The sequence below is a fragment of the Grampus griseus genome (assembly GCF_964374135.1).
Source record: "Grampus griseus genome assembly, chromosome: 17".
Lineage (NCBI taxonomy): Eukaryota > Metazoa > Chordata > Mammalia > Artiodactyla > Delphinidae > Grampus > Grampus griseus.
The window spans coordinates 48,676,710-48,702,740 of record NC_139011.1 but is presented as its reverse complement, the minus strand read 5'-3'; the positions used below and the strand labels follow the sequence as shown (position 1 = coordinate 48,702,740).

General features: G+C 42.1%; 1 protein-coding gene and 1 long non-coding RNA gene across 2 annotated transcripts in view; one reads left to right on the top strand and one right to left on the bottom strand.

Moving 5' to 3' along the window:
- The window catches only part of LOC309835251 (metabotropic glutamate receptor 7-like), a gene marked incomplete at its 5' end in the record, with an annotated part of 60,059 nt that overhangs the window by 27,552 nt on the left and 6,476 nt on the right, over nucleotides 1–26,031 (bottom strand). Inside the window, 2 exons of the mRNA XM_082674665.1 lie at nucleotides 14,615–14,696; nucleotides 24,002–24,798. Of these exons, the coding sequence (XP_082530791.1) occupies nucleotides 14,661–14,696; nucleotides 24,002–24,798 (833 nt within the window). The 3' untranslated portion in view covers nucleotides 14,615–14,660. The remainder of the gene's footprint in view (nucleotides 1–14,614; nucleotides 14,697–24,001; nucleotides 24,799–26,031) is intronic.
- Nucleotides 19,630–22,143, top strand: LOC309835484. The gene is made up of 3 exons (XR_014298002.1): nucleotides 19,630–19,730; nucleotides 21,528–21,737; nucleotides 22,068–22,143. It is a non-coding gene; the product is annotated as an uncharacterized lncRNA (long non-coding RNA).

Below are 26,031 nucleotides of genomic sequence, written 5' to 3'. Positions count from 1 at the left end.
CTTTTGCAACGCATCTGTATATCAAATCATCATGATATACTCTTTGACTATCTTACAATTTTGTCAATTATACCTCGATAAAACAGGGAAAAAAGAGGTAATAAAGATGAGATTCCAATCCAGGATTATCTAGCTCAAAAAACTACACTCTTAACCATTAAAATATAGTATCCATCCATATGTTGTAACTGTAAAATGCTTAACACAAAGGAAACGTTAAATAAATGGTATTTATTCTAACTCTAATGCTTACTAGATATGTTATGTGGTATGTTTTACTTCTAACTACAAGGGTATAAGGTGCAAATTCTTGCTACAGAACATAAAAGCCCCTGTGGTACCCTGTAGGATAAACACAGTACCTGTAAATCTCTCATCTCTCAACAAAGAGTCTCCTCAAGTTGGAGGTCTTTACCCCCTTTATAATGTGGGAATAATGCCTTTCCCACATTTGCACTGGGCATGAAAATCCATACTTTCAGGTGTATACTGAACCTCCACTTAGCTCCTCATCACCTTGGAATCACCAGACCAAAGATCATTTATTCCATTAATATAAATGATCTAGGGATAGAAGTACAGAATATACAGAGAGTGTTGGAGGAATCCAAACAACAAGTCCTCCACTCTCAAAACAAATTTTAGAGTTCCAAAAGTAAAGAGCAATGTTTGGAAATAAAACTAAAAATGAAACATCTACAATTAGCCAAGTATTTATTATGGGCCAGGCTACTTACTAGGCACTTGATAAACATTACAGCTCATCTTCCTGCAGTCCTTCAAAGCATATAATATTGTTTCTATTTCATAGAGAAGAAAATTGTATCTAAGCAGGTTAGTGATTAGCCCAAGACCACAGGGCTAGGCTGTAAGAAAAGAAGGCCAAGTTTCAGTGGTCAAAATGGTGATGGATGTTATAACTAGAAGATTATGGTTAATCAAATAAAAATATTCAAAACGGTCCTAATGTATTATTGGGATTTCTTTAGAATAACTTGGGTGCCTTAGTGAATACAGTAGTGGTAGGCACTACAGTCTCTTTAATTTGCTAATCATACAAATCTACTTTAATATTCTTGGTGACAAGGAGCTAACTACTGATAAGACAGCTTCTTCAGTTTTGGGGCTACTCCAGGGTGAAATGCCAGAACGTCTTACTGCCTGCAATGTTACCTAGTTCTACCAGGGGGAATAAAGCAGAACAAGTAGCCACTGTTCTTGACAAATGGATACAGTTTCAGATTTTCAAAATGTGAGTGTCAGATTCATTCACTGTATCACATAGATCTGTCAAATGGCTTTGCCCATTTACTAATGGATGGCACACTGCAGACACACGTTGGGTCAAAGGACTCAATGTCACCTCATTGATACTGTCATCAACATAATTTGTATTGGCATTTTGTCTCACCCTGACTTTAAGGACTATGTGGGGAGATCCAAGTCTCCAGACCATGGACTGATCACCTCTGCTTGACACAGTATTCTCTGCTCATTTCCAGAGGGGACCAAGGATGAGCTCTTGTACTTCTGAGTCTATTCACCCTACCTGGCAACACATACTAGCTGGGCTGATTGGATCAAGCAGGAGCCCCAGAGTTTAAATTTCCAGCTGCATTGGAGGAAACAGAGGCTATGCCCCAATCCCATAACCCCTCACTTCTTACTGCTAGCCTATCCTAGGCTGTTCTTGCTGATAGGAGTATTTCATGCTAAAAATTAATTTTGCTTACCTGATGGCAGTCACACAACCTCAAATGCCATTTTTATAAACAAGGCAACCACCAATGGAGTGTGATTTAGGGTTTTTTCTTCTGTAGACCCTGCCTACCCTATAAAATCTCCCATTACTGCATCATGGAGACTATAATCCCTTTCCGAGGGAACAGTTTCTTTCCAACCATAGGATGAAATAAGAACCTACATTTCCATACTGCCCAAAAGGAAATACATTGATTACAAAATGCAGGAGAATGACTGATTTTCCACATTTGTTGTGTTCATTAAAGGGTTTTTGAATAGACTTGACAGTATTAAAGAAGCTCAACACACACAAAATAAAAATTAATAAATGAAGAGAAAAAAATTGCATTTACAACAAACAACAAAATAAACACATTGATATATAAAAGGTTGTTATACATCGATGAAAAATGGATGTCATAAAGTCACAAACTAAAAAGTATTAACAGCCAATAAAGATATGAAAATATGTTCAACCTTGCTATTATTAATCAAAGAAATACAAATAAAATAATTCAGGTGTCATATTTTACTGAGCTAGAATGACAAAGTTTTAAAAAACTTGATAATACTGGTATTGATATTGATAATACTGGTACTGATGAGTGTGTGTAAGAAACCACACTGGATGTTAAATTCTTGGTAGAAATAAGAAGCACGGTAACCTTTCTGGAAGAAAATATGTCAGTATGTACCAGAACTGACAACCAGCCATTCAAGTTCTAGAAGTCCATTCTAAGGAAATAAACAAATGCTCAAAGACATATGAACAAGGATGCTTGTCTCATTGTTTAGCAAAGCAAAACAAGAATAATCTAAATGTTGAACAGTAGGGACTGGTTAAATAAATAATAGAATGCTGTTCAACCATTAAGAATGATGCTGCAGATTTTTATTAGGTGATGAGTAATCATACTTATATTACTAAATAAAAATGTTATAGAACTGTTTTGTAGTTTGATATAATAATTAAAGGTATTTTATACTTGCATTGTATTTATATGCACACCGTCACAAAAAAGTTTCAAAAGATACCCTCAAAAATGTTACAGAGATGATTTATCAGAAATGGGATTTTAAGTTACTTTTCCTTTTTTCTTTAAATCCTTTCAATTTTGGAGTTTCTGCAATGAGCCTGTATTATTTTTACAATTAAAAATATTTAAATTTACAACAAAAGGATCTAAATTCCTCCAGTTTTCCATTTATTTTCCATCCTGGCTCAGGGTATTTGTGTAAAAAAAAAAAATCAGCTTATTTTCTCTTTTGTATCAATCTAAATTTACTTTTCATAAGTTAACTATTTTAGTCTGGCAAAAGTTTCACACAGGAAAATTGTTAAGGTCTGAGTATTCTATTACCTTTAAAAGCACTGGAAACTTTGAAATTATTTCTTTCAGAATTTTCATATAATACTGAAAGGCGGGGGGGAGGTAGCAAAATGAAGGGAAATAGATAGTAGTAGCCAACTTCAATTAAGAAAAAGCAACAAGAGGCAGTTTGTACTCTTTTGATACGGCAGAAGCTCCATGTGTCAACTCATGCTAAAAAATGTATATATACACACACATATATATGTTTGTGTGTATTATATGTATATGTGACACACACACATAATTAATCCAGTCTTAGGCTAATCACTCATTGTGGCAGAAACAACGAGCTGTTGACTACACTTTAATTAGCTCCTCCAGCCTGCAGAGGCATCACTAGGATCAAGATAGGAACAACATTCTCCATCTCCGCTTGCATCTGGGTATGGTTCTATCCCAAATAATGTGACCAGAGGTGACCTGAAGAGTTTATGTCTGAAGGATAACGAGTTGATAATTGTAGCTTGCAGTTTCCTCTCTCTTTTCCTTTATAGGACAAACGCAGAGCCACTTGATGAAGGTGGTGGGTCCCTGAATAACTGAGCAGAAAACTGACCCTCAGACCACCAAAGTCCATACTACACTCCTGAGTGAGTGAGAAATGAACTGTCCATGTGTTGCTCCAATGAGGTTTAAGGTTTATTATTTAGTGTTTAACTAACGCATTTTTTCTTTAAACCTCAGTTGCCTTCTCTGTAAAATAAAGTCTTTGAAAAGGATCCACTGTAAGTTTTTTCCATTGCTTATGTTTTTATCTTAGTTTTTAATTCTCAGAAACATTGCACGCATTTTACCTTTTAACTTAGTAAGTCTACTTTTTTTCCCACAAAGACGGGTTCTTCAAGTTATGGAGAAGTCATAGCAGACTGTTGCTTCAGTTTAAGATACGCATTCACATATGAGATGAGAAGGGTGAGGACCCAGAGAAACGCCTTTGACAGAGGGGAGTGAGAGCATACTGAAGAATGTTTAGCAATAAAGGTTTCAGATGGGATGGGTTACATCTAACAGATTTGCTCAAAGGAATTCTGGAAAGGCAAATATGTGAAAATGTATAGCAAAGACATGAAATGCCTTTTGGTCCCTAAATGGATTTCATTTCAAAGACGTGCATATTGCAAATACATGTACCATAAAACTTCTCTGTCCACTTCTAGAATTTTCTAAAGCCTGACAGAACATCTGCAGAGAGAGGATGTCATTCCAAGATAATCGACTGCAAGTTACTAAATTAAGATAAAAATGTCCTTAACCTTGAACAGTTTTTAAAGAGATTTTAGAAGAAAGGAGCCCTCCAGGGGGTTGTATAACTATATAATTGTACCCTTTCTAAAAGGCTATTTACAGATACATAATGTTTCCCCTCCATTCTTTAAAGTAAAATATAGGATAAAAAAATAGTTTGGGGATAATATTTGTTTGGGACAGCAGGCACTGCTAATCAGTACCACTCTCTCCTTATTCCTTACTATCAGAGCCCTGGTTTAGGAGACCCCATTATCCTTAAGGCTAAGGTGGCCAGTTTAAAATCCGAGCTGATGAGATCTAAGTGCAAGTCTGCTGACCACCTGTGGTAAAAAAATTTGCTCTCTGAGATAGACACTGCCTGGTTTTTCTTACTTCATTTCTTTTTTTTTTCATTTTCTTTCTTCCTGCCCAAATTGTTGGAACACTATTGGAGATTCTGGGGTCACTTTGAAGCTATGTGGATGTGCTAGAGATGTGGAAGCTGGAAGAGCGAAGCAACCCAGTCCCCTGGTGATGCCCTTCAGCAGCTGGACTAACGCTAGAGGGACTATCTCCAAACTTCCTGCTACCCGTGGAAAGTAAGGTAAATCACTCATTCACTTTCTGTTACCTACTAACTGATCCAGAACTCTAACCTCAGGGTTCTAGAACCCTTCTCAGTATCCCATAGTCATACTCATGTTCCGGACTCCTGATCATCAGACTTGCTTATAGCAGATGTATGGGGAGGGCAGGCTCTTCTGGAAGCCCTCATACTTCCTCCCCTACCCCCACCACACACAAATAATGATCTTTATGTCCACTCATCCTATCTACACTCAGAGGCCAGGGCCCCCAGGAAGGCTTCACTGACAACCCTTTACTCCTCTCTACAAGCAGAAAGGGTAGAGGTGTGGGCTCTGGAATCAGATTTCCTAGACTTGAATTCTTAATCTGTTACTTACCAGTTTAGGACGTGGGCAAAGTAGTTACCTTCTCTGGACACCCCTGTAAAAGAGGAACACTAAGTAGCACCTACGTACCTTACTGAAAGGATTAAATGAGCAAATGCAGGTAAAGTTCTTATCATTTTTTCTTGGGTCAATCAATTGTAGCTGCTATTGTTACCTTTGACTAATTTAGGGCAGAGTCCCTTTGCCCTCCTTTGGTTCTCTGGGCCCGTCTCATTCACAACACACACAACCGCATACTGCATTCACAACACACACAACCGCATACTGCAGAGTTTTGAAAGGTGGTTCTCAAAATGTGGTCCCTGGGCCAGCAATATCAGCCACACCTGGGAACTGGTTAGAACTCTGGCACTGGAGCCCAGCAATCTGTGTTTTAACAATATTCTCAGGCAAATCTGATGCACACTAAAGGTTGATGACAACTGAGAACATCTGTCTCAGACTCTCCTGGAGGCATTCACCAAAAATAGAGTTACAGGACCTTACACCTTACCAGTTGGAGAAGGGGTCTAGTAATTGCCCTGGTTATCATGCTTGTCATGATTTTTCAGCACATAAATGTTTGAGAATCACTGCCATTTTGAATGTGTGTTTCACTTGTCTGTTTTTCCAGTGGACTTTACTTCCTTGCAAGGAAGGTTTGTGAAGATTTGTTGCTGTTGTTTGCATTATTAGTTTTATTATGCTAATTCTAGAATCTCTGGTGCATAGTGCAATCTCAGGCAGGAAGTAGTGGCTCATTAAAACAGGTATCCCAAAAGTCTTAGTAGAACTTCAAGATTAATTCCTTCAGGAAGAGGTAAAATTGTCATTAGATGCAGATGATATGATACTATATAGAGAAAACCCTAAAGACTCTACATGAAAACTACTACAACTGATAAACGAATTCAGCAAGGTAGCAGAATACAAGATTAACATACAGAAATTGGTTGCATTTCTTTATACCAACAATGAAATATCGGAAAGGGAATGTAAAAAAACAATGCCTTTTAAAATCACAACCCTCAAAATAAAACACTTAGGAATAAACCTCACCAAGAAGGTAAAAGAATTATACATTGAGAACTGTAAGACATTAATAAAGGAAAGTGAAGATGATTCAAAGAAATGGAAAGACATCTCATGTTCTTGGGTTGGAGGAATTAATATTGTTAAAATGCTCATACTACCCAAAGCAATCTACAGATTTAATGCGATCCCTATCAAATTACCCATGACATTTTTCACGCAATTAGAACAAATAATCCTAAAATTCATACAGAACCATAAAAGACCCAGAATTGCCAAAGCAATCCTGAAGAAAAAGAACAACGTTGGAGGCATAGCCACCCCAGACTCAGACAGTACTCCAAAGTCACAGTAATCAAAACAGCGTGGTATTGGCACAAAAACAGACATATGGATCAACGGAACAGAATACAGAGCCTAGAAATAAATCCACACACCTCAGTTAATCTTTGACAATTAATCTTTGACAAAGGAGGCAAGAATATATAATGGGAAAGAGACAGTCTCTTCCGCAAGTGGTGGTAAAGTTGGACAGCCTTATATAAACCAGTGAAGTTAGAACACATCCTTTCACCATACACGAAAATAAACGCAAAATGTCTTAAAGACTTAAACATAAGACATGACACCATAAAACTTCTAGAAGAGAACACAGGCAAAATATTCTCTGACATAAATCATACCAATGTTTTCTTAGGTCAGTCTCCCAAGACAATAGAAATAAAAATGAAAATAAACAAAGGGGACCGAATCAAACTTACAAGCTTTTGCACAGCAAAGGAAACCATAAACAAAATGAAAAGACAACCTACAGAATGGGAGAAAATATTTGCAAATGATGCGACCAGCAAGGGCTTAATTTCCAAAATATACAAACAGCTCATACAACTTGATGACAATAAAAGCAAACAACCCAATCAAAAAAAATAGGCAGAAGACTTAAAAAGACATTTCTCCAAAGAAGAAATACAGATGGCCAATAGGCACATGAAAAGAGGCTCAACACTGCCAATTATTACAAAAATACAAATCAAAACTACCATGAGGTACCACCTCACACCAGTCAGAATGGCTATCATTAAAAAGTCTACAAATAACATATGCTGGAGAGGGTGTGGAGAAAAGGGAACCCTCCTACAACACTGTTGGTGGGAATGTAAGTTGGTGCAGCCACTGTGGAAAACAGTATGGAGGTTCCTCAGAAAACTAAAATAGACCTACCATATGATCCAGCAATCCCACTCCTGGGCGTATATCCAGACCAAACTGTAATTCAAAAAGACACATTCACTCTGATCTTCACAGCAGCAATATTCACAACAGCCAAGACATGGAAACAACCTAAATGTCCATCAACAAATGAATGGATAAAGACGATGTGGTACATATATACAATGAAATACTACTCAGCCATAAAAAAAGAATGAAATAATGCCATTTGCAGCAGCAACATGGATGCAACTAGAGATTATCATACTAAGCAAAGTAAGTCAGAAAGAGAAAGACAAATATCATGATACCACTTATATGTGGAATCTACAATATGACACAAATGAACCTATCTATGAAACAGAATCAGAGACATAGAGAATAGACTGGTGGCTGCCAAGGGGGAAGCAGGTGGGAGAGGGATGAACTGGGAGTTTGGGATTAGCAGATGCAAACTGGTATATATAGATTGGCTAAACAACAAGGTCCTACTGTATAGCACAGGGAACTATATTCAATATCCTGTGATAAACCATAATGGAAAAGAATATGAAAAAGAATGTATATACATATGTATAACAGAGTCACTTTGCTGTACAGCAGTAATTAACACAACACTGTAAACCAAGTATACTTCAATAAAAAATAAGTTAATTAAATTTTTAAAAAGATTAATTCCTTCAGAAGAACAAGTACTACACATTCACAGAAAAAGCACCCTTTGAAAGTTTAAATTTTTGAATTTCTTTGCCACTTCCTTAGTTTTGATCATCTTGGACAATATATTTTTAATATTGACTTTTAAAAAGAGTTGTGTTTCAGTGTTTGCTATCCTTAGAGAGACAGAAACAGATAAGTACAACTAAATACTTGTTTTTCAAAAGTCTCAAAAGTATAAGGGAAATGAAAGTAATTATATCTTCAAATGATTTTGGGGTATGTTTCTAATTTCATACTTCTGATGCGATTCAAGATTAAAACTGTATTAAGACATTTGAGACATGCCGCATTGGTATTAAATGAATTTAACTTTGTGTAAAGTGGTAGAAATATTTTCTTCAGCAAACATACCTGCAGATATAAAATCACAACCATAAATCTACAAAAAAGCAAGCTATTGAATGAAATCTGATTGGTTATTTCCCTGCAGTATGGATCTGCTAATAATTTAATTTACTACTTGCTAACAGAAGCCAAAATTTAAATATACATATATATGTGTGTGTATATATATATATCTCTTCAATTTTAAATCATTCATATATATGAACAAGTATACATACACATATATAACAATTGTTCATATATATATATACAATTTAATACAATTAAATTGTATAAATTTATACAATTTATACAATTTAATATATTAAATTGTATATATACATATATATATACAATTATATGTATATATACATATATATATATATACAATTATATGTATATATACATACATATATATACAATTTAAATTAAAGAAAGTACATCTGGTGGCCTATTTTTTCCCCCCGATTTCTAAAGAACATCATATTCTATTCTAGGCAGTGGAATGTCAATTCACTTTAAGGGTTGTTCAATGAGCATATCTGAGAAACCACTGGTTTAGCCAATGATGTACTTATTGAGGGAGGCCCTAGTGCCACTGTCAAGAGCTTATCCACAGGAGAGATAAGAAGGTACTTGTTTGGTTTGTGAAAAGGAGGAGTAGTGAGGAATGGCAGGTAGCTGCAGGCTGATGACACGTGATGTCCGTATATATGTAGAACCAACACACCCATAATTGCACCCATTTTTCCATACCCAAATCCAAAGCCTTTATATCATTAATCGCAGGCAAAAACGGTAAGATTCATGTGTGTTACTATCCCACGGCTTCAAGATGCCTATTAACTCATATGAGTATGTCTTAGTTTTATCAGTGGAGGACAAACCAGGCTTCTATCACCAAGCCCCATTCCATAACAGGCAAACCAGTCCAAGACTTCTCTGAGTGCTGCAGGAGAGTCTATGGAAGGGGCGCTCACTCCACTGTGATGCCGAAAATGCCTTTGCACAGAGCAAACATTCAATACATGCTGAGTGAATGAATGAGTGAACTGGCTCATTTCAGGGAAATTCCATTCAACAGGCTGGCATTCCTTCCTACCCATCTTAACTGTTAAGCTTGCCATCAGACAAAAATTTAATTATAAAACGTTAGAGCTGAGGAAATTTTAGAAACTATCTACTCTCCAGAGGTATACAACTTTAATTTAGTGGTAAAAATCACTAGGAGTGATTTAGGAGTCTATCAGACCTCAGTCCAAATTCCACATCTACCATATTTTGGTGAGCAAATAACTACTTCTGAGGCTCTGTTCCATGTATGCATTATGGGATATCATAATAATACATACATTAATTGTATGACTATCACGGGATGAAATGACACAACCCATTTGCCATGGTGAGCTAAGTAATTTGCCACAAGTAAGCACTCAAGACATTAGCCAATATTCATAGCGGAGAGATGAAAACAAAACTCTGGGACTGATGCCTACCCTAGTGGCCCCAGTGGTCATAATGACTTTCTTCCATTCAGCCTGCTCTCTTCTCACTAAGACTAAGGAAGAGAAGATGAACAAATTAGGAATAACAATTTGAAAATGGTTTTATACTCCCTGAATGAATGGAATTATAATAAAACGATTCATGAGTTCTGCAGAAACATGATGAGACTTTAGATCTTTATGTTAGTTCTCTACAAAACCAATTGATGGCCCTAAGATGTACCTTCCCACCCAGCCCCATCCTTACCAGGATCAAATATCATTGTAAATGGAAAAGTCTACAACACACAATCAACAAGCTAAGTTACAAGCCAGTGAAGTCTCAGAGCTTTGATAGAGAAAATTCAGATTTATCATTATATGTAAAAATAAGATGATATGAAGAACTCAATCTAAAAAATATTACCTGGAGATCTATAATCTCTACAATAGTGCTATAAAAAGTAAAGAGCTAGAAATCTATTTAGATGGTTTTCCTTATAAGAAAGCACTTTCTGTATAACTTTTAATGTACTATTGATGAGAACAATTCAACAAAATTCAAATAAATATCTGCAGATGTCCTACGAGAAGAAAAGAACAGAGTTAGATGTGACAGGGGATAACTGGACTTCAGGATGAGTAAGACCCTATACTTGACCTCAATAAATTAACATGAAATACAGTGGATGAGTCATGTACAGAATGTCAGAATTCTAAAAGGCCAAGCTAAGTACCAAAAGGAACACGTGGGGACTCTTAAGAAGGAAATAAAATATTGGTTAGTTGATTACGAAAAGGCAGAAGGGAGTAGGTTCCCTTTGGCTGCTCTTTGAAGAGATCACTTCCTTTCCCCCCTAGTCCTGAGGCTAGGGTGGCATGGGCAATAGAGGAATGTGGGGACTGAGAATCATTTCTACTCTCACCAGAGTGGCTGGAAGCAGATTTTCTTACCAGGATGTAGTAGTATGCTAATATTTAAGGGTTCTTGAGGTCAGAGAGAAGGGTTTGAATACTCCGGCTCCATCTCTTGCTGTGGGTCAAGTTTCTTACCTTTCCAACACCTCGGCGTCTTTATTTGAAAATTGGGGACGATGATAATGTCTCCCACCTGACTGTGAGAACTATATGATACAGTGCATACGCAGGGCTAAATTTGGTGCCTGGCAAACAGAAAGTGCTCAGTACGGCAGGCGAGTGTAGTGACAATAAAGGCAAAGATGACGGGGGTAGTGCCGGTGTTGCTTCTGCCCCCAGAACAGGCTCTGACTGGGAGAGAGTTAAAGCACCTTTGGGTTCATGGGGGTTTATATATAAGCAACGGTTGATCAATGTGAGCTGGTTGTCCAAATGATTATGTGCAATCTAAGAAAAAAATGGGCCTCGGATCTGCTCAGCTACTTAATAATATTAGCAGCGGGAGTAGTCAAAGAAGCTAAATTTTATTACATGTTTATATGCCAAACAACGTGCTGAACGTTTTAAAAGGATTTACTCACTTATTACAACGAGGCTATACGCTAGGTCCTGATAATGTTATTCGTCTCTTTCAGATGTTGACTGAGCCTCAGATGGGTTACAAAAGCACCTAAGATCCTGTTGTCAGTACATGACGGAAATGAGTTCAAATCCAGCCTGTCTGACTTGTTCTTAATCACTAAGGTATGAAATTAAGCATGTTGCCCTTTGCCTGATTCTCCTTCTGAGGCCTGAATATTTCACTTAGCTCTCTGAGTGCAGAAGAGAGAAAATTCTCTCTCCTTGACCCAACTTGGCATCAATATCCAACTCCCCTTCTCAAAATGGATTGCTTCAACGAGCAGCAATGAATGCTGGGTCGTGGACGAGTCACCTTGATGACTAAGAGTCAGACACTACGGAAAGAAAATGCTCTGTGACAAACCTACCCTTGTACAGAAACAAGACAGAAATGGGGGGACAGGGCAGAAGATAATGGAATAAGGCATAGGAAAAACAGCACCTGGCATCGTGATAGTAATAATAATAATAGTAGTAGTAGTAGTAATAGTAATAATAATAGACTTTACAATGCTCTAGGCATTGTATTAAGTGCTTGGTGTAAGTGACTTCATTTTAACATTGAAAACAAGTCTATGGGGATGAAATATTATTAACATCATTTTATAGGCAGGAGTATTGAGGTTCAGGTAATCAGGTAAATTGCCCAAGCTCATATGGTCAGCAAGTGGAAAGCAGAGATTTGAACCAGCACCTACACTCCTAACCATTATGCTATAACCATTATGCTGAAGACATAAGAATTCCAATGGTCTTTCCCCATAACCCACTCCTGCACTCCAGACTTAAAAAGTCCAAGATCAAGAGAGAGCAAGCTTGGAGTTGCCACTCTTCAGTGAGTGTCAATCATTTCAAAACACTGTATTTGCTAACAAGATGCAGTTCCTGTGATAATCTTCTCAACCAGCTATCAAGAAACAGGAAGCAAAGATTCAAGTAACAGTATGTTCCTACTTACGAGGAAGGTGGGACAGCACAGTTGACACTGGGCTTAACTGTTCTGAAAACGTGGTCCCAGTAGGCATACACGCTGGTACATTTTCCCCACCTACCAAATACAAAAGAAGTATTTCATTTCCATGTTGCTCTTCAAAGTTCCACCTCATTCGTGCCTGTCATTCATCCTCTGGCCTCTTCCTGTCTCCATTTCTGTACAGAAAGGTGCTGAGTCTCTGCTCTCGGATACGAAAAGGGTGTGTTAGGAGAGGGAGCCATGGTACCTCGATGTCCTTTTTTTTTCATCTTAATTCTATTATGCCAACTCCACTGAACTTAATTAGAGTGAATACAGAATTACACAATTACCCTCTGTTCTAGTCTTCAGATGTTATATTTTGATAAAATTTACGACATGCTGCTCTCCCCCTGAACACCAGATGAACACTAGAAATGGATGTGTGTTGACATAAAATCTGTTATAATTACAATTCAAGTATAGCTTACATAATGATAGTGTTAACATAAAATTATAGATGTGTAGAGACAACGTGGTCATGCATTTTTTAGTATAAGTACATGCTTAGACCAATATCTGTTAGCGGAATGAAGATGGAAGAGAATTTTGGTTAAGCCACAAAGGCTGTTTAAGGACTTGCAGATAGCTAAGGGGAACTCAAAAACCAGTAAGATAATATTTCCCCTGCCATGTTTGCAATTGCAAAGTGAAGGGAAGATGTGAAAGTAAGTACCCCTATGGAAATTACAACACAAGTACATTTTTTTCCTTGAGTACCTGGGTAAATGCTTAAATTCTAATGTATATCAGTGATGCAAATTTTCAACTGAGTTTGATAAATCATAAAATAATAATTATACATATATGTATATAAAACGGCATGGAACTAGACAGTTCAGAATTACTTCTAATTAAAGAGGTACCCTATGACAACTAACTTAAACCTTACAAAATATGGTTCCAAGTACCCTATCAGAGTGAAAAGCAGGAGACTGAAAGGTTTAGTGTAAATGTTTGTAGTCATGGTGTCTTAACTAAAACTACTGTGTCACAAATACTATTAAAATAATTGTGACATTTTATTCACTTTTACTGCAAACAACAAAACAAACTATAGGTATTCTTTCATTTCAGGTAATTATTTTAGCTAACAGTTATTAAATGTTTTGAGAAGACAGAGTGCTAATTGCATTACTTCATTTTACCTTTAAAATAGCGCTTCCATGTAATTATTCTTAATATCTCCATTGTATTAAAGTGTATCTCTAGTTTAGACCTTTCTTCAGAACTGCAGACTTGTGTATCCAACTGTGTACTCAGCATCTCTACTTGGACGTCACGAAAACATCTCAAATCTTATACCTCCAAAACTGGTCTTTAATCCCCCAAACATGCTCTACCCCAAACTTTTTCCGTCTTAGGTGACAGTAACCACACCTTTCCAGTTCCCCAGGTCCTACATCTCAAATTCACCCTTGACCCCCTCTTCCTTTCCATTCTTGCATTCAATCTACCACGAAATGCTGTCACAACCTTCCCAATGTGCCACTTCTGAGAATTACCAGCCGCTACCAGCCTGGTGCAGGCCACCAACATAGACCTCGAGGATCCTGTAGTCGCCTCCCGAGATTCTCCCTGACTCCACTCTCTCCCCACATCCTCAAGACCACAGATACAGTTATGCTTTTCAAACAAGAGACAGTTCATGCCACACCTCGGCTAAAATCCTGCCCCTGGCTGCCTACATTTAGAGTAAAAGACACAATGCATGTGATGGCCTCCCAGGACTTACCCAATCCATCCCATCACATATCCGACCTCCAGCCCTCCTGCTGTCTCTTCCTCCCCACTGACTAAGTCAGCCAGGGTGGCCTCCTTGATATTCCTCCAAGCTGCCCGGCATATTTCTGCCTTAGAGTTTTGGGACTGGTTATTCTTGCTCCCAGGGAGTGGTCTCCCCATCATACATTCTGACAACTCCCTCACTTCAAGTCTTTGCTCAAATGTCAACTTATAAAATCCACCCTGACTACCCTATTTAAAATCAGAACCTACCTGTACACTCCTCCAGCACTCCCAACCCAAGCCTCTTCAGTGAGCTTCACATCCTTTTCCTTATCCCGTAGCGCCCATCAACCTGTGACAAAGCATAGAATTTATTTATAACATCCGTTTCCACACGAGAGTGTAAGGAGGGAGAAAGCATGCAAGAAGGAGCACGCAGGCAAAGGCTCTTCTCTCATTTATTCATTGATACGTCCAAGCATAGAGAACAGGAAGATGCTTGATAAATAGTCCTGAAAAAGATACAGATGAGGAAACTAGTAGTAAAGCTCAGAAAGTTTAAGTAACTTCCTCAAGGTTCTAGAGCTAGAAGAGGGTCACAGTAGAATTCACACTTGGGGATGTCTAACTTCAAATCTCTTAGCCTCTCTATCTTTTTTTTTTTTTTCTTCTTCTTTGCGGTACAGGGGCCTCTCACTGTTGCAGCCTCTCCCGTTGCGGAGCACAGGCTCCGGACGCGCAGGCTCAGCAGCCATGGCTCACAGGCCCAGCCGCTCCGCGGCATGTGGGATCTTCCCGGATCGGGTCACGAACTCTCAACCACTGCGCCACCAGGGAAGCCCCTCTCTGCTATCTTAAGTCCATGCAATTCAGGATTTGTTTTAATCAGTGCCATGGAAATTCTCACTCCACTGAATAGGATCACTAAAGTGTTCTCTGTCTACATTTATATATATATTTTCCATTTAAACAAAGGAAACAGAAGAGGGGAATTCATCATGGGTTATTGCGGTAGTTTTACAGCAATGTTAGCAATAATGACATTTAAGTAATAGTGATATTTAATGATAGCATAATAATAATAAAATAATAGCTCTTAAATGTATTGAAGACGAATCGCATGCTAAACTCGGTGCTAAAATATTTCCATGTATATTTTGTGCAAAATCCTTATGAATATCCTATCAGATGAGCTTTATGTGTAACTCCACCAGGCATACTTCTCTTATTCCACTTTCAAAGATAAGGAAATGGATGAGAATGTAGTAACCGTTTGATCAAGATGAGACTGGTAATAAGTTGTGAGTATGAATTTAAATTCAGGTCTAACTCCAGAATTTGATTCTCAATCCATACATGAAAATTCTGATAATTCCTTTGATAAGGGTATGTTCTCTCCTGGAAAACATCCCCCATTATGTCTGCCTGTGCTCATACCTTCAGGACACAGTCAAGTTTGAAACATGATAAAAATGTTTAAATAGTGTGCTTTAATAAATGGAAATGTCTCCATCTAAACAATAACACAAAAAGGCAGGCTGAGCCCTTTGAAGTGGCTTCGTTGCTCTCTTCCATCCAGAACAAGAGAAGGAATCAACAGCTGCAGAGTAAAGAAAGCATGAAACCCAGAGATGGAGGATTCTGTAAATGACCAATTACAAGACTATTAAGCCACACTTTCATAGCAAGAGGCAAAATATTCCACTAAACTGAAAATTCTTCTACCCCTCACTCCAAGGCCCACACAAACATTAATGTTGCATTTATTAGGATGTATTTCCTGTGCTCTATCAACTTGACTTTCAGCAACTGTATTAATACAGTCCTTTCGCTTTGCACATATATCTGAATGATGGATTCCATTACTGGAGTTTTGTAGAAAGAGTGGAGTGAACGAAGTAAAGTTTGGGAAGAGCCATCATAATCCATAATGATGGGCACTGAATCAGGACAAGAAGAAACCTCTCTTCTCATTTATTTGAATGAAAATTCTACTATATATTTATTGCCTCTGTACAGGGCCATCTGTTGAATAATGGAAAACAAGCATCTTTCATTTGGAGGTAGGATTTGTGTGCTCAAGTTTCGATGGGCCTGCAGAATTAATCTTGTTTTAGAAATGAAATAAAATGTAATTTCTTACTGTAAGTAGATGTGGTTAAGCAACTGGCAACTTTGATGTCTTTAAATCACTGCAGTTTCAGGGTAGGCAAATCTATAATTATTTCAAGCACTTCTTTATTGGTGCAACAATTGAGCAGTGTACATAGTGGTCAACAACCTGGGCATTGTCAGACGACTCTAAGTTTGAATCTAGACTTTGCCACTCACCAGCTATGTGACTTTCAGCTATGAGAATCACTTTCTTCAGCTTTACACTGTGGATTATTATATGCCCTTTGCAGAACTACTGTAAGAACTAAATGTATGTGGGCACAGTGGCTCATAGTAAGGGCTCAAATTAGTACTGTGGTCACTACTAGTAGTACTGAAAAGAAATTAGAACTTCTATTCTCATAAAGTGGGATATGTGTCCCTTTACCATTGTAATTTCATATCATTTTACTTTTGACCTTATAATTTAATAGCTTGATCCAAGAAACATTTAGCAGTAAATATAACTGAAAGAAGATTACCTGTCAAACATGAAATACTGTAGTATCAAGTGTGCTGGCACAATACTCTTCTCAGATAATTAACCTGTAAAAATATGTTATTGTCTTCTTTTTAATTGAGCACATTGAACATATATATTTACTGTGCCAATTGGCGAAAGGTCCATTAATTCATCAGTCTAACTATATGTTGCATAAACGTCTTCTAAACATAATCGTATATGTATTTTATTTGTTGGGAAAATGTGTTTGAGATTGTTCTTTTCTGCCTATTTAAAGTAAAAGAGGATGAGAAGTAGAGTTAGGCTTAATGTACTTTGTACTCCATTATGCCATGAAAATGCTTCTGTGCCCTGGAGACAACAACAAAAGATTTGCTTTAATGACAAGAATCAAGTATGTTCTAAAGCTTCCAGGTAGGAGGCGTATAGGTTGCAGTTTATATCAGAAGTCTATGCTCTCTCTCTCAACTGCGTCTAGATGGGAAAGATGTGGTCACAAATGCTTCAAGGTGATATAGTAAATGTTGGAAAAGAGGGGGGTAGGAGGCAGAGTTTTGAATATCTCAAACCTGAGCTAGAAGGATTTTATTTAAAGAAAATAGCGGATATGATTTTTCACTTAAGGAAGCAAACCTGACATTAATGTAGGAAATTAGCTCTTTTAGCTATGATGTTTTCAAATGCACATGGCTGAAAACAAATTCAAAATAGTCAAAGGAAATTTAAGAACAAAAACCAAACAACAACAACAACCTCAACAAACAAGTACTAGAAATTCAGGGATGCAGCCATATTCAGATTCAGTTGGATCTGGAAGTTCCAGAGTATCAGCAGGGTTCCAGCTCTCTCTCCATCGCTCAGCCCTGCTTACCTCTGCAAGACTTTATTTTACAGAAAGTCTCTCCTTGTGCTGGATGGTCACTGGGAGTCCCAGAGTCATATCTCCCCAGCTTAGAAATTCCAGAGAGAAAAGACAATTCTTCCATTTTGCTCTGAGACAAAAGTCCTGGGGAGCAGTCTGATAGACTTAGCCGAGGTCAGATGCCTACCCATGAGCCAATCACCTGCTTTGCTGGAGTTCAGTCCCTGGGCAACTCATCCCCGGGGCTCGTGAGGAGGCAGGATGGCATTATCTGGCAGTTCTCCAAGAAAACCCTGCTGTTTTTTTGGTAAGATGAAAGGGGAGAGGACATGGATAATGAAACCTGTATCTGCTTCTGTAAAATCCACAGAATCTTACTCCCTGCCCTGTGTCGATGACCATGCAGTAAGCTGACCCAGGAGGTCATTTTTCCAACAACAGTCTTTCTATATATGACTAAGGAACACACTGGTAAAAGAATATGGGAGAAAGTCTGAGTATGACAAGTCAGCTAGACCGATATTAACTAAAAAAGCTGTGTGAAAATATCCTTAAAAAGTTGCCCCCAACTCACTCAAAGTCCAAAGTTGGAGTTGGAAATACAATGTCATGGAGTTTGGATAAGAACAGGTTTTCTCCAAGCTGAACTATGACACAGAGATTAGAGACTTCCAGAAACTATACTTTTTCAAAGAAAAAACATCACATGAGAAAAATGAGGCCTAGAAAAATTAAATGACTTAAGCTAATTAATGGCAGGACTGAGACTAGAGTATACTTTGTGTAATTGGCTATGGTCTTTTTTTTTTTTTTTTTTTTTGTTATCACTTCAGAACGAGACAAACTTAAAGAAAGGAAACACAACCAAAACTCAGTGGTTGGAAAAGAGATGGATGTGAACGCCCACTTGTTTCTTACGTATAAAGTTACCCCTCGCAGTGTTTTCGAGGAGAAAACGCTGGCTCTTCCCAACGTTGGTTACATACACAAAGATTCCAAAGACAAGACAAGTGCTTTGCAAACAAAGTAACTAGAACCAGCTCAGGCTTCCCCGCGCCGGGTCCTACGTTCCACGGTCAGAACCACCAACTGTATCTCCCCGGGGAACAAGGTGATTCAGAAAAGCTGGCGCCTTCAGAGAAGGCAGAAAACTTAGCCGGGAAGAGAATCAGGAGAAAACTTGCTCAGCTTCTTGCTGGGGTCTGAAACGATCCCAATAGAGTCCTTAAACCCTTCAGGTTTCCCCAATCAAGCACCCTCGCCTCCAACCTGGGCCACCCCAGATCTGACTATCAGACGACAGAAGTCTGCGGACGCACGGAGAGCTGACCACCCCACGAGAGGAACCTACGCGCGGCCGCGCCCACTCACCCGCCGCTCCCCGGGAGACGGGAGACCAGCCCGGGGTCCAAGTCCTGGGTGTGGCAGACTCGCCCCTCTCCGGGCCCGGCTCCAGCTCACTGTCGGCGCGACCCGCCTGGGCGCCGCCATCTTGACCACGAAGGGGGCCTCGCGCCGGAGGCCCCTGAGCGGGCGCCCTGAGCGGAGCCGGAGCGCCGGGGAGGCCCAGGTCGGCGCCCTACGTCCCCCGCGCGCTCGCGCCCCGTCCACGAGCGACGAGAGTCCCGCACGCAGCGCCCGACCCAGGCTTCCGCGGAACCGGCGCCCCGCGCAGCCCGCACCGCGGCTCAGGCGGCGCCGAGGGCGGCCCGGGCGGAAGAGCGGGCGCGGGGCACGCGCTCGGTAACCTGGCAACGCGGAGCAACCCGGCGTCCCTGGAGAACCCAGCCTTCCACCGCGAGGAAGCACGGACCCCCGCACCCACCGCCCAGCCCGCGCCGCCCCTCGGTCGCTCCGCCTGCCGCTGCCCGCTTGCTATGGTCTTTTAAATCCATGATACAACGTCTGTAAGTAACAAATCTGTTAAACCCTAAATGTTTATGATATTCCAGTAATCCATTATCTGAATTATTCTTGAAGATAAAACATCCAAAGACTTCTTAATTGTATGGCTATACATACATAAAATACACGTGCAGGTAACTTCAAATATAGTATGTGCCTGTCTCTATTCCTTCCCTCTCCGCTCTTTTAAAAAATGCCCCTTTAAAAATTGCCCACTCACCATCTGTTAGGTAAATTTGCTGAAACACAGTAAATGTGGAGACAGAAATTGTTATAGAGACTATTCCAAATGGCACTGACACCTGTATTTATGAAATTTTTAAAAGGGTAAGTTAGAGTTGTTTTTTTTTTTTTAAAAAAATCCCACTATAGTAACACCACATCATCCTAGGTGCCCAGTTCTAACCAATTACATAAGATGGAGAAAGGGAGAGAGAGAGAGAGAGAAACAGAGAGAGAGAGAGAGAGAGAGAGAGGAGAAAGAGAAAGAAGAAAGGAAGAAAACCGAGTACTTATGTATAAAATGTTGCTGCCAAAGTTTGAGATTATACTCAAGCATCAATGAACAGAAGGAAAACACTTACAAATTTACAAATGTATTTCATTTATGGTATGAGGGACACAGGTTTAGATTTGCAACACGCTCCCACAAGGGTCAAATTGACCACTTTTTTCTATCTAGTTGCTCTTGAGAGAACAAAACAATTGAAACAGATGCCATTCAATTCCAAGTCTATAGCTTAGACCATGTCACTGCACATGAAATATTGTTCATTCAGAGTCAGCACATAGCAAGAGTAATTTATACTCTCAGAGTGTTTGCTCTCAAGTCAATAGCAGAGAAACCTTGAATAAAAACGTTCCCATTACTTTCCATTGTAATAGATCTTACTTATAGCCCATGAAACAGTGGTCAGAGGAGATTTATTCTTTGTCCACCATATTATATAATCTCTCCACTTTAAGCCATCCCCCACTTGGCGATTATTTTTTAAATATGTTACTCGTAGTCAATATTAATTTACATTTAATCTTTCTTAGCATTAGGAGAGTATTATTTTGTACAGGCTCAGAAACAAATCTCCCGAAATTCCTCCCTGATGCTCCCTTCAGGCTGAAAATGCATTGCAGGGTGGCTGCAGTGACTTAATTCTAGTTGGCAGAGCCCTGGCCACACACTAATTTCATTAGCCTCAAACTCCTGGATTTGAAAGATCCACTGAATATGATTCCTGTCCTCTGACATGTCACTTACTAACCAATTCAGTGTGCATACAGAGGAGAGAAAGGACTTGCTCAGCTCTGGCCCACCGGCAGGCAGATGAGAATTCCCAGTCAGAGACACTGTTTACATCTGAGTGGTCATTCTTGCCCGGGTTCTTATTTTCAGGAAGGAAGTTCAATCCAGGCTTTGCTGGCAGCTGCAGCATTTGTTACATCCATTACTAGCTCCTTGTTCCTTCCTGCCCCCCAGTGCTTAGCATCCCCCATTTCAGTCACTAAGTCTTCCTTCCCCCAGCCTAGAAGCTTACCTCACCATAAATTTTTATCTCAAATGATAGGTTTGGCACGTTCCACACAGCAACCCACAGGGACTGGGGAAAAGAAAACTCAAATCTCTGGAGAGCTAAGAATTCAACCATTTAGAGGAGTTTCTTTTATACAGGACAGTCTTCATTGAGCTGAACCCTGCAATCCCAGAGAAGATTCACCTACCCGTTCTTTTCCTCTTTCCCTAAAGTGACTGTGTCTTTGAACAAGGGATATGTGTTCCACTATTCTCTCTATTCATTTTGCAGGTTTACAGAGGCTGGGAAACTGGGGACTGGACTTACATGCCAGGAGCTTCTAAGATCACACGCAAAAATAAGGCTACTGGAAGAGATTGTTGGAATCTATCTCTATATTTGAACATGGGCAGTGGTTAACCAGGATGCTCACACCAAGCTTATATCCAGCTTGCAGCACAAGCTACAAGTTGGTGCATCCCATTCATCCCATAAATGCAGGTGAAAACGGGGGGCTCTTTTCCCTCAGCTGTTCAATCCAACATGAATAGCTGCAATTTGCAAATTAGAGGAAAATTACAGTGTTTTCTCTGAATGGTTTTGGTCCCAACGCACACTGCTAATGCTGGCATTCAGTTCCTTTCCTTCCCAACCCAGGGAACGGGGGAACTAAGCATAAGGCAAGCGTTCTCTTTTCTTGCAAGTGCCTCAGATCCACACACCAGAGAAGGAATCAGCTCCCCCTGGAATCTTTTTCAGCAAACACAATCCTTCACCTAGTCTGCAAGCTCTCTCTTGACTTTAAGATTTCACTCTTTTTTCGACAGGCAGGCCCATCTGCAAGCTCCCAAGCTCCAAGTGAAGGCACCAAGATAATTTTTAAAATGTCAAACAGCAAATGTGCTTCAACCCCCAGAGATCCAGTAAAAATACTGTGAGTTGCCCCTGTGGTTCTCAGGTGACCTCTGGCCTCATCCTCCCTGCAGCGCTGCCTCCTCAGGTTCTCTAGTTTAAGCTCAGAGGTAAAGGAAGTGCTTCTGGGTTTTGCTTCCAACAACCCAGGCTCTTCCTGAAAGCATTACCTCAAAGTGAAGGCTGCCCAGAAGCACTTTTGGCCTTGCAAACATCTAGAGGTGGCATACTCAACAGGTGCTAGGGATGCTCAGAGGCTCAGAGGGGCCATACCAGACTGCAGCTTTAGACAGGCACCCCTCCTTCTGGCACAAACACAAACTTCATACCCCTGGGTGCTGATGTAGTGACAGCTTGAATCTCACAAGGAGTCCCCTCCAGAAACCCAACATGCTTCAGGAAAGGCACTTGAGAGGGAGCCGACTTTTTAGCTACGGGGAGCATAAGGGTCAGCCAGAACATCTGGAGAAGGGACTAACTGAGCTTGGGTCCTACCAGGCAGGGAGAGAGCTGTGCATTAGGAAAGGATCACTTCAAGACAGAGATGAACAAAAAACCTGGAGATAGGGGTAGAGAAGGAAAAGAGAGGCAGAAATTGAAAGGGAGAACATAAAAACAGAGAGACAAAAAAAAAAAAAAAAGCAGGGAGAAAGAGACACAAGGAGAGAGACACACAGGAAGAAAGACAGAGAAACAAGAGAACCCATAGTCACGCAGACCCTGAAACTCAATTTCTTCATCCAGAAGCCATCCATCTATACCCAGGGCGGTACAGGAGCCGTAGGGCCGAGGCTGCAGGAGCAGGCGGTGAGAGAGCACTTGCAGCACCGCCCACCGCTCAGCGGGCCCGATCCGCCGTCCTCGCATCTTCCGCCGTTGCCCGCCTGCACCCGGAGCTAGAGGACCGCCCGGCCTTGCGCAGCGCACCCTACTGCCTCCCTCCAGGCGCCTTCTTGTCTGGCTCTGAGAATCGTCCTCAAAACCCAGGACTGGGGTTGGGGGCTGCGTTAGGGAGGTCGTGGGAAAGGATGGGCATAGGGTGGGTGCAGAAAAAGCGACTGTGTTTCGCAGTTAGCATGAGCTCACCTCCGGGCTCTGAGCTGGCAGGAGTAGAAAGCTGATCGCCCGGCTCCTGCCAGTGGCCGAATCGCAAAGGCAGTTTAGACGGTGCAAACAACTGCCCAGAGCAAATCACCCGGGGGCACGTCTGCGGGTGGCTTCTCCCCGCTTGAGGACAGTCCCCACGCCTTCCGCCCCATGCCCTCGCAGAGATAGGTGACAGGTCGGGAAATCCAACCCGAGCGAAATGGGCAATTCACGTCCAAATGTAGGTGAAGACCTAGCCTTCGGTTTAAGAACTGCCTCCCTAAGCTCTTCTCGAAATTTTCCAAGGGAGCTGCAGCTTGTCGGGCGGCTTGGGGCAGGGAAGCTGAGGAGTTGAGAAATGCCTAGTTTCTAGGCGTCTTCTCATCTTTCATATTCCTTGCGCCTAAGTGGCTCTCACAGGAGCCCGGCACTTTTACAAGCCTGTTTTGGAACCATATTTCACTCGAATGCAAACCCATTTAAATCATCGCCTTGTTTTTCGGAGACTTGTTTCTTGTCAATGGGGCCATAAATCCAGAATGTCAAGCCGGATGGAGTGGAGCGCGGACAGGGGAGAGATGGAAGGGAAATGAATCAAGCAGGGAAAGTACCTCCTCGGGTGAGGTGGGAGGGATTCGGCAGGATCTCCAGGGTGGAAATGAGCGAAGGCTGACCAGACCCCGCACCCCTGGAGTCCAAGCCAGCCTTCAGGATAAAGAGCGCGGGGAGCTACGGCGCGCTCTGCCCCGGAGGGAGCGCCCCCCTACCTGGAAAAGCCTCAGGATGTTGGCTACCAGGATGGAGACCGAACTTTCCGAAGCCCCAATCACTCCAACTACTTTCTCGGGCTTGACGAAAACCGGAGGCTCGCCGTTGGTGCAGCGCACTTCGGAGGTGTCCTTCTGGATGAGCGCCTGGACGAAAGTGAGCGACTGTTCGAGCGCATAAGTGTCCCTGGAACAAGTGTCCAGGATCCGCGCTCCCAGCGTCACGTTGGGCAGCAGGTTGGGATCGCTGTTGATCTGGTCCAGGGCGTAGAGCATCGCTTCCAGCCTGTGGATCCCGTTCTCCCTCTTGATGTCGCCGCAGGGCACTCCGCTGGGACCCTTCGCGTGCACCGGGAACAGCCCCCCGAGGGTGACGTCCCCCTCGATCCGAATGGAGTGCGGGGCGTACATCTCCTGGCCGCGCGCCGCCGCCGCCAGCGCGCACAGAAGCACCTCCAGCACGCAGCAGGGAACCGTCACCAGAGTCAGGGCGCGGAGCAGCTTCCCCAGCTGGACCATGCTGCTCCCGCGGCTGCGGTGGTGGCGGCGGCACTCGAGGGGACGGTGGCGGGCTCGCCGGAGTCCTGGCCCCTTGGGGTGAGCTCCTCCGGGGAAGCCCAGGGTCTCCTGCGGGCGAGGAGGGTAGGGGCGCCCAGGGAAGGGCAGCCGGCGAGGGTGGGGGGTCCCGCGGCGCCTGCCAGCTTGGGGCGCCGTGCGCTCTTGGGTTCCCCGGCCAGCGCGCCGCGCTCGAGCTCGCGCTCGGTGGCTTGCAGCTCGAGCTCTCCAACAGCCCAGCACTGGGGAGAGAGCGAGGATGGCTATCGCTTTAAATGCGCGTTCGGCTCCGTCTCCTCCTCCGCCCACTCCCTCCCACCCTCGCTCGCTCTCAGGCTCTCCCCACCCTTCCCAGCGCCCACCCTCCCCAGGGTTATGCATCATCACGCAGGGAGGGGCTGCGTGCTGAGGTAAGGGGGGAGGGAATGGGTGGGCGGCTGTGGGGGGGCGGTGTACCTCCGATTGGGAGTTTCGAGGTCCCCAGGGAATCTGGGGATTGCAGGTCGCAGGCGAAGGCTGAGCTCCTGCTTCGGTCTCACCGTAGAAGCCGCTCGCTCGCCCGCCTGCACCCACACGCACATTCTAGGCACAGGGTGGCATCAGCCCCGGACAGGGCGGTTCTAGCTGGGGCTGACTGCTTCCAACCCTGAGGTCCGGAGCCGGGACTGTCAGCGCCGGGAGGATGCGAGGTAGTCGAAGGTGATGCCGCCAAGCATGAAGGGTAGTAGGGAGACCCCAGTCTGTACTGCTAATTCGTCTGTGCCAGTTTTTCCTAAGAAAAACACACATACACACAGGAGCCTGATTTATGACCTAAAGAACCTTTACGCAGAGACTTCTCCGGGGCCAGGCACTGGGCTAGCCTGTAGGGAAAGACGCCAACAAGAAATGCTGGGAATGGAAATGCATCTTTGGTCTTCAGGGGTTACTGTGGCCGGAGCCGGATGAAGTAACCCTGGTCTCCAGTAAATCTGTGGCGGATTCGCTCCTTTTCTTCCTTTCATCGCAAGAGATGGAACAACTGAGAACTCTGCAGAGCACACTTTCTTCTCTGGCGCTGACAAGTGTAAGGCTCCCTCCTACCCATTTCCAGAGATGCTTTTGGGCTGATGTCAGGTTTCCTCGGGCAGGAAATAGCAAGAAACAGGTGGCAGTAGGAGGAGCAGACAGAAATCTCCCCATCGATCCAGTGATCCATTCTTCTTCTTTTTTTTTTTTTTCTGGCTGAAGATTTGGGGGGTTTGGGGAGTGGAATCAGGATGCCAGAGCAGGTTGTAGTGCAGTTAGGAAGCTGTTTTTCAAAGGTGTCCCCTCCTGCAGGTCCAGCCCAAACTTGGCCCATTAAAGCAACAAGTGGCCCTAGTTCCTACACAAGGAAGGGCAATGTATCTGCCCTTGGTGCCCACGTGTACTGCTTATGGTGGTCTCTACTCTTGCTGAGCCTTTCTGTTGGAGTGCAGCGAAACTGCCTTATA